Source organism: Merops nubicus, unplaced genomic scaffold (assembly GCF_000691845.1).
Source record: "Merops nubicus isolate BGI_N331 unplaced genomic scaffold, ASM69184v1 scaffold5597, whole genome shotgun sequence".
Classification (NCBI taxonomy): Eukaryota; Metazoa; Chordata; class Aves; order Coraciiformes; family Meropidae; genus Merops; species Merops nubicus.
In genome coordinates this window covers 18,452-36,000 of record NW_008618357.1, presented here as the reverse complement: position 1 = coordinate 36,000, position 17,549 = coordinate 18,452, and the positions used below count along the sequence as shown (strand labels likewise).

General features: G+C 38.4%; 1 protein-coding gene across 1 annotated transcript in view; it reads right to left on the bottom strand.

Moving 5' to 3' along the window:
• ST18 (suppression of tumorigenicity 18, zinc finger) overlaps positions 1 to 16,744 on the bottom strand; it is a 165,355-nt gene extending 148,611 nt beyond the window's left edge. The window contains exons 1-2 of the mRNA XM_008943419.1: positions 16,706 to 16,744; positions 16,263 to 16,398 (exon numbers count right to left, since the gene is read on the bottom strand). Of these exons, the coding sequence (XP_008941667.1) occupies positions 16,263 to 16,398; positions 16,706 to 16,744 (175 nt within the window). The remainder of the gene's footprint in view (positions 1 to 16,262; positions 16,399 to 16,705) is intronic.
• Between the last annotated feature and the right edge of the window lie 805 nt (positions 16,745 to 17,549).

Sequence of the window (17,549 nt, the reverse complement as noted above, 5' to 3'; positions counted from 1 at the left end):
AATCATGGTGCAGCTGCTATTCTAAACTGAAGAAACTATCAGTCTGGGAAGATACGACTTAACATATCTGAGAGCAGTCAGCACTGCAGCTTTTGTAATCAATGCTCTGAGCTATCTTTTCCCACAGCAACCTGATCATCTATTTTTTTTTCCTATGCTACACAAATGTGGCTAAATCTTTATTTGCAAGTTTAGCTTATTGTTTTGTGAAGACACTTTTACCGAGTTATCTACATCTTCATTAATGTTACAAAGAATATGATATCAGCCTCAGCCAAAGAAGAATTAAATAGTAATTTATTTTCAAAGTCAGATTTGTGGTAATACATATATACAGTAATGACCACCTTAAATTTTGTCTCATCTCAAAGTTATGTTTTATTTCAGATTTCTGTATTGCTATTACATTTTGCAAGACATTTTCAATATGTACTAAACACCTCCCTAGTCTCTCACCTTTTTTTTTTTTTTTTTGGCTTGGCTTGTTTCACTTGATAGTTTTGCTGTGTAACTGGCTTGCTGTTGTAGCACAATGAATCAATGACTGCATGACAGCTGAGGATCTGTTTTTCCATTTGCAGCAACCAGTGAGAGTGACACTATCCTTAAAAAGGGCTCCTTTGATGTACAAGTTAAAGATGCCTCTGTCACTGCAAGTCAATGGCCAACAGCCATCATTTGTTCAACATTTGTATGTGGGTGTGACATCCTCCATCTGTCTCTGTTGCCAGTTCCCAAGCAATCACAGGATTTAGGGAAAACATGTAGGTAGATGGAAGAAAGACATAAGACCTGTACAAAGGATGGATTACTCTCTCATCCTCACTGATCACAGTATTAACTGGTGGAATGGAAATGCAACTAACAGACAAAAGAAAAGCATCTAGAGCAGCAAGGAGGACAAATAATCCCACAGTGAGCCCATTGCTGGCCAATTTGATCTTAGCTACACACGGAAGTTGTCCCCTGAGGTTCACATGTGAGGCTGTCAATGACATATAAAGTTACTTTTCCTACCACTGAATACTCCTGCAAGAAGAGATTTTAAAATCAGTTATCAGACTGTTTAGTGGATTTAGCTGAAGAAACTAAACAAGCTCTGTCTATGCTAGTCTTTCTACAGAGGAAAAACTGATTCCAACTAATTCACAGTCTTCTTTGCCACATTACTCAATGCTTGAACTCCACCTGCTAGTGAAGGAAGAAAGTGAACATCGAAGTGTTTTATGTGCACAGTTTTTTTGTAGGAAGGACCCAGTGGTATCTAACAAAATGAGAAAGACCATCAGTAAAAAATGAGATATGGAAGCAAAAAGACCTTTAATTAAAAGGGATATTATAGGAGTTGCTGAAGAGCTTTCTACAAATACACTCATTTTACTCCCTTAACAGTTGTTATTTCAGTATTTGCAGTTTTCTGGCATTTGCTTCTCTTATTTTTCAAATAATTTTTGTCTAATTTGAATATTTTTAATATATTGTCAGTTGAACATATTAGTCTACAAGAAAAATAAAAAAAAAGTTAAGGAAAACAAAATATTTCTAAAGTATTAAAAAAGCACACAAATATTCTTACACTTTTTCTTTGTAAATGAAGTGAAATTTTTTCTTTCAGTTTCAACTAGATGCAATTATTCAGAATTTAAGTATCCTTTCTGAATGCACAAGCTGATATTAACTTTTAGAGGAAAGCAGCAGCAGCACTATTTTATATTTATTTAAAAGCTCCTATAAGCAACTAAACATGACCCTTTAAGCTCTGTTCTACCTAACACAGTTGATGAATTTATCACTGCATCTTTTTACTTCTTGCTCAACATTGAAGAAATTCTTTGGTTTTCTAGGGAACAGACATGAAGGCTGATTCAGTTGCAACACAGATAAGACCAAGTTGCTCCTAACATCTGATTATAAAGTATTAGAAGTGTATTAACAATAGAAACAATTTTCAAAGCTGGACAGTGCGATGGCATTAGATAATATCTGCAAACATATCAGAAAAGAAAATGAGCAGAGAAAAAGAAAGTTGCAGAATGACTCTAGAAGGTGTCAGGTGTGGCTCACAGTAAACTGCAGCATCTTTTGCCTGTGGGGGCCTTCAGAAATCACAGGTGATCTAGCAGCAGCAAACGGTGTTTCAGCAGACAAAAGGAGGAACTGGTTCACTTAATGGATCTTACAAAGAATGACATGAGTGAAACATCCAAGCAGGTTAGATGTGGTGTGACTGATCTTTCCAAAGATCAGTGAAACATGTCTAGAAACATTAGGAAGTTAGTGGATAAATCCGTTGGTTGGACCCTGGAAAGTCATAGACAGGAGAAGACAATTTATCTACTTCTGGTATGGAAATCCTGTCTCGAACAGAACTGATGAAAATCTCAAGGCTACTGTCCTATTTCTTTGCAAAAGCAGATGGCCATAAACCTAGATGGAAAACTGATCCAGAGCTTGATAGACACTGGAGTTGAACAAGTGTTTTGGAGAGCCTTCTGTAGGACTACACATCTGGATTTCTCTTCCATCAGATAACTGATGGATTGGTCCCATAGATCAGGCAAGTCAGGAAAAGGCTGCAGCTATGAAAAATTATAGTAATAGGAATAAGCTGTAGGTGGAAGGCCTGGTAAAAGGAGTTCCACTGTACCAGAGGCCTAACAGGCAAGAATAGCTCCTGTGACAGAAAAAGATTGAGCATACTAGCTGGGCTGTGCATCTACAAAGAACAATAATAATAGTAATAACACCTGAATAGAAAGGTCCTGAATCTTTAGTAAAGAGAGACAGGATGCTAACATGCAGAAAGCAACTACTCCTGAGCTAGTATTTGCAGATGACCACAGTTGTGTCCCCAGGCACCTGTAGTTAGTGACTAGTTTGGATGTTCTGCAGAGCTCTTTAGAGTTCCTCTGACAGAAGTGTGAATTCAGTCAAGAGCAGATAAGGCTAAGTCCCCACACAGGCTAACGTTCCCAGATACGTGCAAATCAGGGTAATGAAAAATCCCCTTGGCTGGCTGCATTTCAGATGCAACCCTGCAGATGCAAGGGTAGGTGATGGTAACATGGTGCATTGGCTTGGCTAGTAATTAGGCAGCGTCTGGGGAAGGGAACGATCACGATCCACAAGGGAAGGCTGTGACATAACACTTGTCTCTACTGTGACTCCCAGTTGGGAGGTTTAGGCTGCATATCCTTGATAGGCATAACCTTGCTATTATGAGCTTCCATCAGCTCAGTCCCCGGGCTCGTCTGTGATTAACTGAATAATTCCATTTGCAGGACATGATACCTAGCTCCATGGTTCTGAGGCACTGTACATTACTGGTGCTGAAGTTACAATAATTACAGCTGAATGGTCAGCTAGCTTGCCTACATGATGACACAACCCCTCAGGTCATTATTTACAGAGGGCTCCAAACAGAAACTCATACATTGCAATAGTCTTAAAGCTAATCTTATCATCTAACAGACAGACTTCCAGGGCAGAACACTGCTTCTCTGTCCTGACAAACCTGGATAATATCTCTACTGTACAGAACTGTGGCTATGACTATTACAGAGGAAAAGAAAGAAAAGCAAATAAAAAAATAAGCACTTAATAATATCCTGTTTCCTCTCTGATATATACCTCTGTGCCAGCCTCTGATCTCACCTTAACATTTATAAAATGTCCTTTATAAAAAAGAGATACTGAAGCTTTTATGGTAGTTTCAGGAAGATGCTTCATCATCACACTGACTGGAAGTAGGGAAAAGCAACTTAGAAAACTGCTTTTTCATGGAGTAGGTGAGCAATAATCTAGCAGGAGCAAACTGTGATACTGCCACAGCAAATGCAGGAAAAAAAATTCAGAACCGTCACACAGCTAATTCATATTGAAGGGTATTAAACAGGATTTGCCCACAACTAGCTTGCACATTTTCTACACTGCATTCTTGAAAATATTCCTTCCAGATGTGCAACTATGAGGCTAAACTGATGAAACTCTTTCAGATATGATAAAAGGAAAGAAAAATAAGAAAAATTGCATGGGTGTTAAAGATGATTGCCAAACATACTGCCATAAGATTTTCAAATTTCAATCATATGTTTTATTTTTAAGTTTAAAAGGGCATGATTATTTTCTACAGAAATATTTTTAATTCCTTTAGAATTGTTAGGTTTATGTTTGGTGGTTAGAAAAGGGTGCTTTTGATTCTCAAATGTCTGTTTGAAATTTGCCACTAATTTGATGTGACTGCAGCTAAACTGTGAGGTTCATTTCATGCATTTATTTAATAGGTAGAAAAATTTGAGAGGCAATCTCATGATTTCATGAGATAAATGAACAGTACTAAATTGTTCTGTTATGATCTCACCTCTGTCGAGTGTTACGTTCAGAAACCTTAAAAAATCTTCAAAAATTGCAAGTGCCTAAGGGCTGCATTTGTTTTGCTATTGTACCAATACAGAAGACAACATTTCTTGTGCAATAGTAGCCTGTCCTTTTCCCACACCTGCCAGCCGTGCCAGTGAATTTTTTTGCCACACAGCTCCAGGCTGCCAGCCATGGGCCAGCAGATCCCTGCAGCCGGGGTGTGTTTATTGTACCCTGTCTCGTGGAGGCCATCGTTTCGCTGGGAACAACTTCCACTTCCAGCAGAAAGGACCTCAGGTAGCATGAGAAGAGACATTTTTCGGAGGAAATGGATCTCCTTTTTATCAAGCATCTTGATACTAGCACACAAAGCTAGCAAGCTTGTTCCAAAATGAAGCTTGCAGGATGAGAGGAGATGAAGAGCATTTACAATATGGAATTGATCCATTTTAAGCATTCTAGCTGGCAAACGTGTTAGGGGAAAAAGAAGAAAAAAAAAAAATTAGAGTCTGCAACAGATAATCTGGCATGAATCAGAAGCAATATTTTGTAGGTGGGCCCAGCACAAAGCAAGGTCCATTAGGCTCAAAGGACACTGCAAGAGAACAATGGAAACAGGAAGTCTGCACTAATAAATATGCCCATTGGGCCAGTGCCACTGCCTAGCATGGCATAGATACATACAGAAGGATTATACACTAAATGGTGCAAACACAGTCCAGTCCATCTGTCATAAACATTAAGTCCAAAGGCCACAGGTGCAGATGGCACTAAAAAGTAAAAATTACACCCAGGCAGAGACCACTTCATGTAATATGGAGAAGAAAAAAAAAAATCAAACCAAACAACCAAAACAAAACAAAACAAAAAAATCCAGTGATTTGTTTCCAATCAATAAATGTTCTCAGAATGTCCTTGGCAATCTCTGCTTCTTCCTTTCCCTCTGTCATTGTACATGAGTAACATACATTTTATTTCACAAAAGTACTTTGAGCATTCAGGGCCAATTTTTTATTCTGTTAAATAAATCTACTTGATATTTGGGCAAAAAAGGCAAATAAAGTAAGACTCAGTCCTTCATTCTGGTGTGTTGAGATTAGGACGTGTTTTCCCTTTGGAGAAGGAATCTGTTAGGCTCCAGGCATATCATGTTTGAGAAGTGTTCCCATACTAAAAGGCTTAATAAAAAGGAGGAGAATGTGCTTCTCATAGTCCAGGTAAACAGAAAGGAAAGTTGTATCCTGTTAAATTCAAAAACAAGCAAAGAATTTCTGGTCTGTGGTTGTTTACATAGTACTTGCACTCGACACTGATTTTTCATACTGAAGTATCTTTAATATGTTCACTCTATCTCTGTAGATTTTGTACATAACAATGGCTACACACCACAGAAAACACCTTATAGAAGGGTTTAATATGCCATAGCTGATTAAATTAAGGATGCAAATTCTCTAGCAGCCCTTTAAAAAGGGTTTTAAAACTATAACCAAATGTAAAACATCTTTGATGGAGTGTTGAATAGTGTTATATACATGGTTCAATGAAGAAGTAAACCCCATGTGAGAATATCATCTTATTCCAACTATTCCATTGAAATTCTTGGCAAACCTGGTGTTTTAGAAAGAGTAGTTTTATTCATACAAAAAATTCTAGAACTTTTGTTTCACTACAAGAACAAGCATTATCTTTTCATCATTTGTCAGCATTGTCCATTGTGCCTAATTCACTTTGCTTATGAAATCTGACCTCAAGAAATCACTGAATGAACCTGATGCCTTTGTGATAGCACTAGCCATAAGATTATATGAACAGGTGAATAGGATGTGCTGCATTTTCTCTTTTTTCTGGACAGATTTTTTGTAATTGGGCAGCAGACTCTACAATTGTAGAAATTATTACGCACGCTATTTCTTTGTTGTACTTGCAGCCAAGTACTGTAAAGATTTAATAATACAGAAATGAGTCAACTGAATGTTATTACCAAAATACTACAGAACCGTTCCAAACCCCCAACTTCTACAGGTTTTAAGAGCTACATATCCACTAAGCAAGGCTTTGTGTATATTTACAAGAGTAGCATTAATTTAATTTTCCTAATGTCTCAAAACCATTTAAGAAAGTGTTTTTTGTTTTTTTGAGGATTAAAAAGTGCAAACAATGATTTCCAAGACTACTAAGACAGCAGGAAGCAGAGGAAGCAAGAGCAGCTGAAGTCACATTTCTTTACCTAATACCAGAAGACTATAGTATTCCAGTTGTGGTATTTGCCTTCCAGCAGTGGTGGAGCCCAGTATATCCTAACCAGAGCACATTTCCATTTGATTATCAGGTGACTACCTGAAGCCATCTAGGTTAAACATAAATTAAAATAAGGGACCTTTCCAGCATACAGTTTCCAAGTGTTTATTCCCACCCTGATTCTGCATCAATAGCTATGGCTTCAGCTGCTCCTACTTGCTCTGCTTCCCACTGTCCTCAGTGACCAGGAACAAGGAGAAGAAAGTTTCCTCTTTCATTGACTAGGTCTGCTTGTGCAGCTGTGATCAGATGAGACTCTACGTTGAGTCAGGCAGCTCTCATATAACTACCACAGGAATAAATAACTGTAACACCATACCCAGCCTTGCAGCCAAGCTTGCGTATCACAGTTGCTGCAATGGCACCTGCTCACAAAATGCCACTCAGCTCCTACTAGCTTGGAACCAACATTTTGGTCCTGTTTCCATTCACATACTGTAACACCCAAGTAGTCCTGACAAACAGGTACCTGTGTCAGGATGTGTGGAATGAAACTAAAGAGGTTTCATTCAACACTAGCCATCATCACCCATACCCTTATCTCCTATTCCCTTCATCACAATAGTGACAACACACATGATCCAAACTGCTCTGATCTTCTCCAAAGCTGTTGTATTGTGTCCTCATTCCCTCTGCAGATCTGCATCGTGCTATCACCACTGATGATCTAAGCAGGGAAGATCAGGAATGTCTGGATACATGAAGGGGAACATACACTCGCTTCTATTTGTTTCCACATTGCATCCTGTCCTACATACGATGCTGGCTGGTGATCACAGCTATGGAAATCACACATGTAGAGTCCTGAGTATGGTTGTCTCACCACTACTAATTTTTAAATTCAATGTTTAAAACAGAAAAGTCATCTAAATGTGTTAGTACTTTTTCTGAAAGTGAAGATGCTACGTATTTACACCAAGCACTATTAAATTCATTGATTCACTACCTACCTTTCCTGTTACTGTACATCAATAGCATTAGCTAAGGATGATGCTACTGGTGTTAGGCTCAGAAAAGCAATGAGGCTGCTGTCTGGGCTCTGCCTGGAGTTAAAGCTAACTGAATAGGACATGCTAACACTACTTGTGCAAACATGAACAGAAAATGAGAAACTACTGAGAGATAAACTGAGAAACTAATAAGCTGTATAGTTAGTGCTGTGGAGGATGGCTGCACTTCCCAGGCAGTTGAGAGAGAGTTGTGTGATCAATGTCCAGACTTCACAGACAGTTGAAGAGGAGCAGTGAGGCACTCACTTTTGGTGAGCAGAGTCATGCAAGATCAACAGTGTCCAGCACATCAGCAATGGTGTCAGAAATACTGAACTCACAGAGGTAGGGCAAAGAACAGAACTGACAAAGCTGGGACCAGTGAGGAGAAACAAACTGGGGCAGTTTGGGTTTCTGTTTGGGAGAAGACCAAAGCAGGATAGAGTTAACCAGGAAGAAGAAAAAGAACATCAAAAAGTATAAAAGGGAAAAGGTAAGAAAAAGAAAAAAGGTTAAAAATGTGCAGGTCCTGTGAGCAGTGCTGCCTACTGGGTAGTCCTGAATTTGATCAGCACAGCCTGAGCCAGGACAACAAACCAAACTTGTAAACATATCTCTCAGACTTGCTTCTGCAATCAGGACAAAGCCACTGGGGGAGAGATGCTTTCCCTGGCCTAATAGCAGTACCTCTGGATAGAATAGATTAACATCCTGGTATCACTCTACTGGTCCCAATTCCAGGGGTGAGCACACTGGTATCTTCCCAGCCACTTCCTAATATCTTCAGAGTAGAAACCCATATAACATGAAACAGATTATAACATATTCCACATTCCCAAACAGAGTATTTTCTAGCAATGACCCAAGAGAGCTCATGAGCCCTTTCCTTTTCCTTCTAGCCCCCAGTCCACACTGTTAATCATGGTGACTTGACACAAGGAAAAGATAGGCCCAAAAATACACAGGAGGTTCAGAGACTTGGGTAAAACATCAGATTACATGTAGAACATAACTTTTTGTTTTCCGTTATTACGCCTGAAAACAATACATTGCCTTTACAGGTAGTGCAGCACTACATCTACTGCCTAACTGCAAGGAAATATCTTGCAATATTTAGATATTCATTAGAGCTTCTTAACAACTCGGGCTCAACTGATGCATGGGAATGGGCAAACTTCTAAAGGAGGCAGGAGGCACTATTCACTTACAAGGAAAATGTTATTTTTTAAGTTGCAACACTATTATTTTCTCAGGATCGCTCTACCTGAACACGTTGTGTGTTAGGTGTTGAGAGGTTTTTTCTTGTTGTTGTTGTTGTTAGTTTGTGGGGTTTTTTTGTTTTTGTTTTTGTTTTTTCCCTTGAAAGCATCTCTTCTCTAGATTGAACAAATCCTGCTTTCTTGGAATCTCTTCACAGGGCACATGATCCTGTCTCCAACTATCTTGGTAGCTCTTCACTGAACTTGCTCCAGTTGATCAACCTCTGTCTTTTATGGGGATATCCAGAATTGGATGTAATGTTCTAGATGTGGCCTAACTAGTACCAAGTAAAGCTAAATTACAGCTTCCTTTGACCCACTAGGTATTCTGCTGTTAACAAACCAGTGCTATGTTAGCCTTTGTCATTGTCAGCATGCAATGTTTAACCTGCTGCCCACCAAGACACTTATTATGTTATTAAGCAGGATGGGTTTCTGGACAGTCCCCTGAGGAACTATTGATAATGCAACGGACACTATCAATACAGGTGGGGAGAAGAAATGCTAGAGAGCAATCCTTTGGAAAAAGACTTGGGGATATTAATAAATGAAAAGCTGGACGTGAGCCACCAATGCTCAATGGCAGCCCAGAAGGCCAATCGAATTCTGGGCTGCACTAAAAGAACTGTGGCCAGCAGATCAAGAGAGGTGTTTCTGCCCCTGGTGAGACCTCACCTGGAGTATTGTGTCCAGCTCTGGAGCCCCTAGCACAAGAAGGACATGGACCTGTTGGAGCACATCCAGAGGAGAGCCACAAAAATGATCAGAGGACTGGAGCACCTCCCCTGTAAAGACAGGCTGAGAGAGTTGGGGCTGTATAGCCTGGAGAAGAGAAGACTCCCAGGGGACCTTATAACAGTCTTCCAGTACCTGAGAGGGGCCTACAGGGAAGCAGGGGAGAGTCTGTTCACAAGGGTTTGTAGTGACAGGACGAGGGGTAATGGCTTTAAGCTAGAAAAGGGGAGATTTAGGTTAGATGTTAGGAAAAAGTTCTTTAATATAAGGGTGATAGATCACTGGAATGGGTTGCTCAGAGAGGTGGTAGAAGCGCCATCCCTGGACAGATTCATGGTCCAGCTTGATGGGGCTCTGAGCAGCTAGATCTACTTGGAGGTGCCCCAGCTTATAGCAGGGAGGTTGGACTAGGTGACCTTTGGAGATCCCTTCCAACCCAAACATTCTATGATTCTATGAACTCAGGCATGGAGGCAGAGTATGAACCATTAGGCATTACCCCTGGAGTCCAATGACCCATTCATTTTTCGACTCAACTAGCAGTCCATTCATCTGCTCCATAACAGCCCTGCTTGAAAATAAGGATGTTGTGGGAGACTGTGATGAAAACTTTGCTAAAGTCAAAGCAGATGACATCCTCTGCTCCCCTCAACCACAAATCCAGTCAATCCAGTCATCACAGAATGCAATTAGGTTGGTCAAGAATTAAAATTCATGCTACTTCAAATCACACTTTTTTGCAAAAGAACTGGTGTAAGCATGCCAAGTATAAGCATTCACATTCTCTCTGGTCATGTTTACCATCAACATTAAGCTACCAGAAAATCTTCACTCACACAATTTCTCTGAAGTCGTATAAATCTGCTAGCAAAATGGAATATCTTTGACACATGCAATCACATGATTAACACTTCCATAGGAGCACTACTAATAAAATTATTACTGAGAAAAATAGATAAAAGATTTCTGTGAGTCAGGTTCATGGGAAGTGACAACTGTTTCTGCTTCATGCTGGTTAAAGCTGCAGTTAGTATTTTTTAAGACTTCTATCCACATTCCATCTAATTTTAATTAAATATTTGCTTAAGTTTAACATTTTAATTCCTGGAACAAAATCAATGTCCATATGAATTTGTTGAGATCATGAAAAATATTGATGAGCTCCCAAGTAGTATTTCCCTGCAGGAATTTCATAGTATTCTGTGTATAGTCATATAGGTATATATAGATATAAAATCTGAGTACAATACATATAAACATAGATGAAAAATTTTCAGAAAGGCTCATTTATTTTTCTGGACCAACATAACAATAGCTCAAATAACATTGCTGTTCATTGTATTTTTACAGTGTTGGGAAAACCCAGTGCATACAATTGAAATTGAGATTTGGCCTTTAAGTACAAAAGGAAAAAGTAAGGCTTTGTACTTGTTAAACATTTTCTATTCTGTGAAGCCTATTTTTAATATCCCCTTGCGGTATATTGAGTAATCAAAACATTGTAGATTTTCAGAGTTTATAGAAAGCCTTAACTCCATCTATGCCTCAGGTTTAATGTTGGTATTAGAAAGGCTACAGGTCCTCAGCCTCATGCCACCCTGTACAAACAGGTTTTTTCTGTTACCAGAATACTTAAGACACCCAAGACTTGGGTTCAGCATCCTATTGATTTCAATGGAAGGTAAAGAATATCAAGGAGAGACTGGAGTCTAAAGTTTATCCTTGACATATGAGTAAGTGAGGGAACGAAAATGAGAAGCCTAGTATTGACCTGAGCTATGCAATGAAAAGAACAAGTAACAGTTTCCCCAATAGGACTCCAGGATAATGTAAAAAAAACCAAACCCAGCTATATCATCCACTCTAATATAGTCATGGAAAAGCATAATTTCTGATCCCTTAAGCACAGTAGCCTCCTTATAGATGCTTCACTACAATGGTAGAACCACCAAAGTCAAAACTGTTATACTCACATTTTCTTGAGATAAAAAGTACATTTCCCAGATTATACTAATTCCTTAGGCTGTCCTTTCATTCCTACGAGTAAAAACAATCTATCTTTTTTCTCAGTGTGAAATGTTTGAAATTACCATTTATTTGCCTATATTTATCATTCTAATTTATTTGCTTTAATTTATTTTAGGTTATTTTGCAATCTGCAGGTTAATAATCTAATTACAAGTAAGGAACTTTAATTTATTCAATTGCTGGTGCAAATGCCACAGTTTCCTTGTTTATATGAAGAGATTTTCACTAGTGCTGCTATCTCAATTACTTATCACCACTGACTGAATTAATACTACTTCCATCTGGATGCAAGCCCACATTTTTTTTTTATGAAATTGTGGCAGAAGTTCTTAAGTAGAGCCCACAGCTTTATAGTTAAATGACAGATACCTCCTTGTCTGGTAATGCAAAAATGTTGGAAGTCACCCCTGTGAACACACATACACTAAGAATGGAGAAATTTTTCGCTGACTTTAACAAGCATAAACCCTAACTATACAATGGTAGGATAATTTAACTATGCACAGCTACTTTGCAGGGAACAATTTTTAAAAAACAGAAAACAAATAAATCAAAGACATCAGAAAAGAGGAACAAAATGAGAATGTTACTATACCTGTAAGAATATATGAATGTAATATCTCAATGAAGAAAATATCAAACATTAATCTTCCAAGAGACTGAGAACTTCAGTGATAAGATAGACCTTCTGTTCCTTAATCATGAACAGTTCTGCTGTAATCTATCTTTGGTCAGCATACAGATAAGAATATCAAACTTATAGCATAACATTTTACTTGATTGAACACATTTCCAGCAACACTATTTCAGTCCCTGAGTTTTCGGGGTTGGTATCCCCTATTTTACAGAATAAAAGCAGCTCAGATGTTCATGAAATTGAACATGTAAAGTTAGTATTTACTATTATAAGAATCACCTTCAACCTCACCCTTTGCATTACTTTTCAGAAAAAGCATTTGAGGGGAAAAATTCTCTCCCAACAATAACTAATGTAGAATATCAGTTACTGTAAATGAACATTTCCACTGGGGCTTAGCAAAATACAATTTTTCACACCCTTTTTACCCAACAAAAAATGAGAGAGATGTGAAAAAAGCAATAGGAAAATATCATGTGCCAACATGATATGGACATCAGAAGTTTACCTGCAGAAAGAAGGCAGGTTTGACTTTCAGATTCAGACATATTTTCTCAAAACGCAATCAAAGCCAGTGAGTGAAATCAGTACTAGAACTTTTTTCTCCACTTCCCTTTAAAAGAAGAACTGAACTGAATTGAATGGAATTGAATCCAAGCCTTTGGTGAGAAATTTGGGCTTAAAATGGAAATTGTCATTAACATGTCACTCATATGCCACACTGCTAGATTGGACCTTGTGTTATGAAAGAAATTAGATTAATTCTAAGTTTCCTTTGCCGCAGGGAAGAAAAAAAAAAAAATTCAAATGAGCCTGTAGAACTCCTAGTCTCAGCACTGATGCAAACATCAGGACTTCTATTGATTTCACCAAAACAAGATTTTACACTACATGTGTGAAGGGAGATCTTTTGGAAGAAAAATCAGGTGTACTGGATTGAAAAACCTGTGTGTGATGTTACAGTGATAGAAGTGTGAAAAAACCATGTCACAAGTCAGAGATGAAACAGCATTTTATGACATCTGTCTCCTTCCCACCTCAGTTTATATTGTTGATAGCTGTTACCTGTATCAGGGAATCCCTTCCTTGCAGTAATGATCCCTTAAAGCCCTCTGAACTGCCCTCACACTTACACCATCTGACCCTAATGGCCAGCAAGTGCCTGTGAGAAAGGCTTGAAAAGTCTGTGTCTAGTTCTTGTTGCTTCTAAAGTACAACATAAAGCAAATAGAAAGAAAGTACAGATTTCAGAGATGCTGCATATGCCTCCATAACCAATTTAAAGAAGCAAGTGAAATATTAGCAGAACAAGTGAAGAGAATTTTCAAAAATATTCACCATTTGTATAGTTCTATTCTCTCACAGACAGCAGATGTAACTTCATACTGGAATCAAAATAGAACATTCCACTTTTATCTGGTGATAATGTTTTAAAAAATCCTTACTATCAAACAATTAAAATTTAATTGCCAGGTAGTTTTCAAAGAACTTAGTTAAAGTGCCAGGAAACAGAATGGGGACAAGCAGGCTGCTCTTTCTAGATCCACAGCTTGAACAGAAGCTTTTCAGAGATGAGCTTTTGCAGCAAATACATGTTGAAGGATCTTTTCATGCGCTGACTATACATGGTGATGCTTTAAATCACAAAAGGAAACCACGAGCAAACAATGGCTTTAAAAAGTGAAACAAAAGATAATTCAACCTTATATACAGACTCTGCCTGCCTCTCTCCCTCTCTCTTTTTGTATATATGTGTAAATACACAAAGAAAAGAACTTTTAAAGCAATACTAATCAATAATTATCCAAACATTACCTAAAATGAGAAAAATTCATTTATTACTTTACCTTTAAATATCTGAAAACTTGTTTTCTAAAAACTATCCTCTTTCTTCTAATTTTTTTTTTGCTACAAAACCAACAAGTAGACGTGTTTGCCACTGCAATATATAAGTAATAAGTATTACATGTTGGTTTCTATAATGATTCCACAAAATAAGGTTTCAATCACATCTCCACAAGCTAGAATACGCTACAAAATACCTGTTAAGTGACTTTAAGTAATAGGCCATTATCATATTAACAGAAGTATTTTTAATGTGTCATTCGCGGGGGACAGGAGTATTGAGTGTAAACCACTACCACATTTTAAAGGAAAAGTTAGAGATGGAAAATTGCAGCGCAAAGCCCCACAGAGCCTTGGCACCTTGCTTCCATCTCAGCGCTCTGTGCTGACCTCTACTGGTTTCTCCGGCAGAGCTTTCACAAATATTAAGCAGCCTACTTTTACTGAACTTTTGCACTCTTGCTCAAATTCAGGGGTAAAGTAAACTGTATCCCACCCTGCGAACTTCTTCCTGACTGAATGTCAAAAAGCGACGAAGATCCCAACTATTGGTGGCAGCTCATCTATAGTGGGTGAGACACTATGAAAACTCATCAGGTAAAAAAACCCAGATAGCACATATATAGCTTTAGAAAGATATTAAAAGCATAAAACTCCATCTTAACACTGGGTGTATTTTTTATGACTATTTCATTTATTTGTTGCCTCATGCCTGCATCATTATGCGCTTGTTATATAAAATCTGGTTTAGTGTTTTACGGTACCCAGCATCTGACCCATGGTGAGCACCACAAGTATTACCACAACACAAATACCAAAGTAGTGAATATCAATTCATTTTCAACCATCCCTATTTGACAGATTTCTACTTCAGAGAAGATGCTTGTCTCTAGAAATTTCTTAAGAGGAAATATTTGCTCTAATTAGGACAGAGCTGGCAGCTTTTCTGCCACATACCAGTGGATCAAAGTACAGTAGAGAGTTTGACTATAAAAATATCACTGTAAGTGCTTTGTCAAACCAAAGTCATCACTCTGTCATACTGGGAGCAGTGATGCTCTCACCACATCTTTTACACTACTAAATGAAGTTCAAGCTATCCACTTTCAACTGATGCCCTCACCACATCTTTTACACTACTAAATGAATTTCAAGCTATCCACTTTCAACTGATCACAAGAAAAACTAAATCTCTAGTTCTTTCTGTGCCTTACAGTAAAAAGCAACTCTAGTTAGTCATAAGTAAATGAGCAAACTTTTCCATCCTCCTTTACCAGAGAACACTTTCATTATTAGCAGCACTCAAAACTTTCCAGTTTTAAAATAGTATTTTTAGATTTCTTCCTTATGCAAGTGTTAAAGTATGAACAACAGTTTTACGTATCGTGAGAACTTTGTTTCTTCTCACAGCTCTGTCAGTAACTCCAGACAATTTTTTGTGTTTTTTTTTCTTTCTGTAAATCACCTTTACTGACTTGAAAAAAACAATGCTTGTTGACTACAAAAACAATGAAACTTTGTAGTTCTGTTGGTATACACAGTAAGGCAAATCACATACTGTTAATTCAATTTTGGAACAGCAAGATGCGTGTTATTCATGAAGCTATTTTGTGTAATAATGCATTTTTCTTTCATCTTTCATAAAAAAACTCCTTAGATCCTGAATATAAACAGAACACTCAGATATTTAGCATGAATCTATAATACTTTTATACTGTATAGACAAATATGTCAAATATATAGTTTTTTTATATAGTTTTTAAAAAAATCTTCTCCTACTTCTTGAACACTCAGATTTTTCTCCTTCCTTTTACCACCTCTGGACCTTGCATCACTCCACCTTAAGGCTGCCAGTGCTTAGAACCATGAGCAGCACACCAAAGATGACACCCTGAAGAGCCAGGAGCCAGGCGGGGTCCCCCTCACTGCAGGGGCCACCTCTCCCCAGTACTGATCAGCACAGAAGGGGGTACACCCCCATAACCCCTTTCACACGACGTCCCAGCAAAACTACAAGCAGCAGCCTCAGCTGTAAGGTCTGTGATGAAACCCCACACCTGATCTCACCCAGAAAACACACCAATAACAGGTTGTTGCTTTCTTCCTTCTTACCTTTACCTAGTGATCGAGGGCGGGTGCCCAGAAGGTCGCTGTCACCTGGTCTTGCTGGATTCGCCACCGCTCCAGTTCTCACACTGCTGCTTCTAGGACTTGGAAGAACAACTGGACCCGGTCTGCTTATTCTGTTCTGTATTAGAAAGAAAACATTATGATGTTCTGTCACTAGAACTGGGCCTTTATTCAATACATTAGAGCAAGTACATACTCGTTCTGAGATTTGCAAATCAGCATCTTTTTCCGTAGGTGGGAAATAGAAAATCTTACCAAGACTTCCTATAACTTACAAAGGAGTGAAAAACATTGATTTTCACTGAACTAGGTGTTGACTGGATCACCATGAAACCATCTTCTTTCCAAAAGGCATTTTAAAGCAGTACTTTCAGTCAGCTCTGTGCAAAATATTCCACAACAGCCCAAATAACTTTTTTCCTTACCTCTGGTATCCCAGTGAGGTCACATTCTGTTAAAAACATCCTGTCAAGCTTGGTACAAAAGGGCTCCAAAGAATCAGAATGCAGAAGCTATGCAACTTGCTGACTAACTTTGCTCTGTGTTATTTACCAACCACACAAAGAAAATGCTGTCTATTCAAAACACAGTTCAAAACTCTCTTCACAGAAAGTGAGTGAACAAACAGTCCCATGTCCGATGCTGTAGTCACATCTCCCATGAGGCCCGGTGATAGCTCTGGGGCATGGGACGGAGTGACACCACCAGCAGTCACTACAAGGCACTTTTGTAAACAAGTTGTGTGTGTGTGTGCAGAGGAGGAGGAGGAGGAGGAGGAGGCGGGTGTTACTTTTTCTCTCCTAACATTAAGCTATATTTGCTCTGTCAGCTCCAAGCAGAACTTCGGTCTTGTTTAGTCTACTGGGTTCATTTCCTATAGTCATTGTATAGTATTTTCAACCCTATAATCTTTATTTTCCACCTGAAAGGAACATCTGAAAATAGTACAGGATCTAAACTTGGAACCCTGGAGCCTGCCTAGCAGTAGAACATAGTTCAAAGTCTTCCAGAGCCATCACAGAAAGAAGACATATAAACTCAGTGGCTCACTCTACTTCACACCCAGCAAAATTCAAAACACCTTTTCCTTTGGTTCATTAAAGAAATAGGCCTCAATTATAAAAACCATACCCAAATTCCAACTCTTCAGTATTCCCAAAACTCAAAGTGGGAATTCTGAACCAGCATTGTGATCTTGTCTCATTATACATCTGAGTTCTTAAAGTAATTTGGGATTGATCTAAGTATCAGTGGTACTTCAGATTTTGC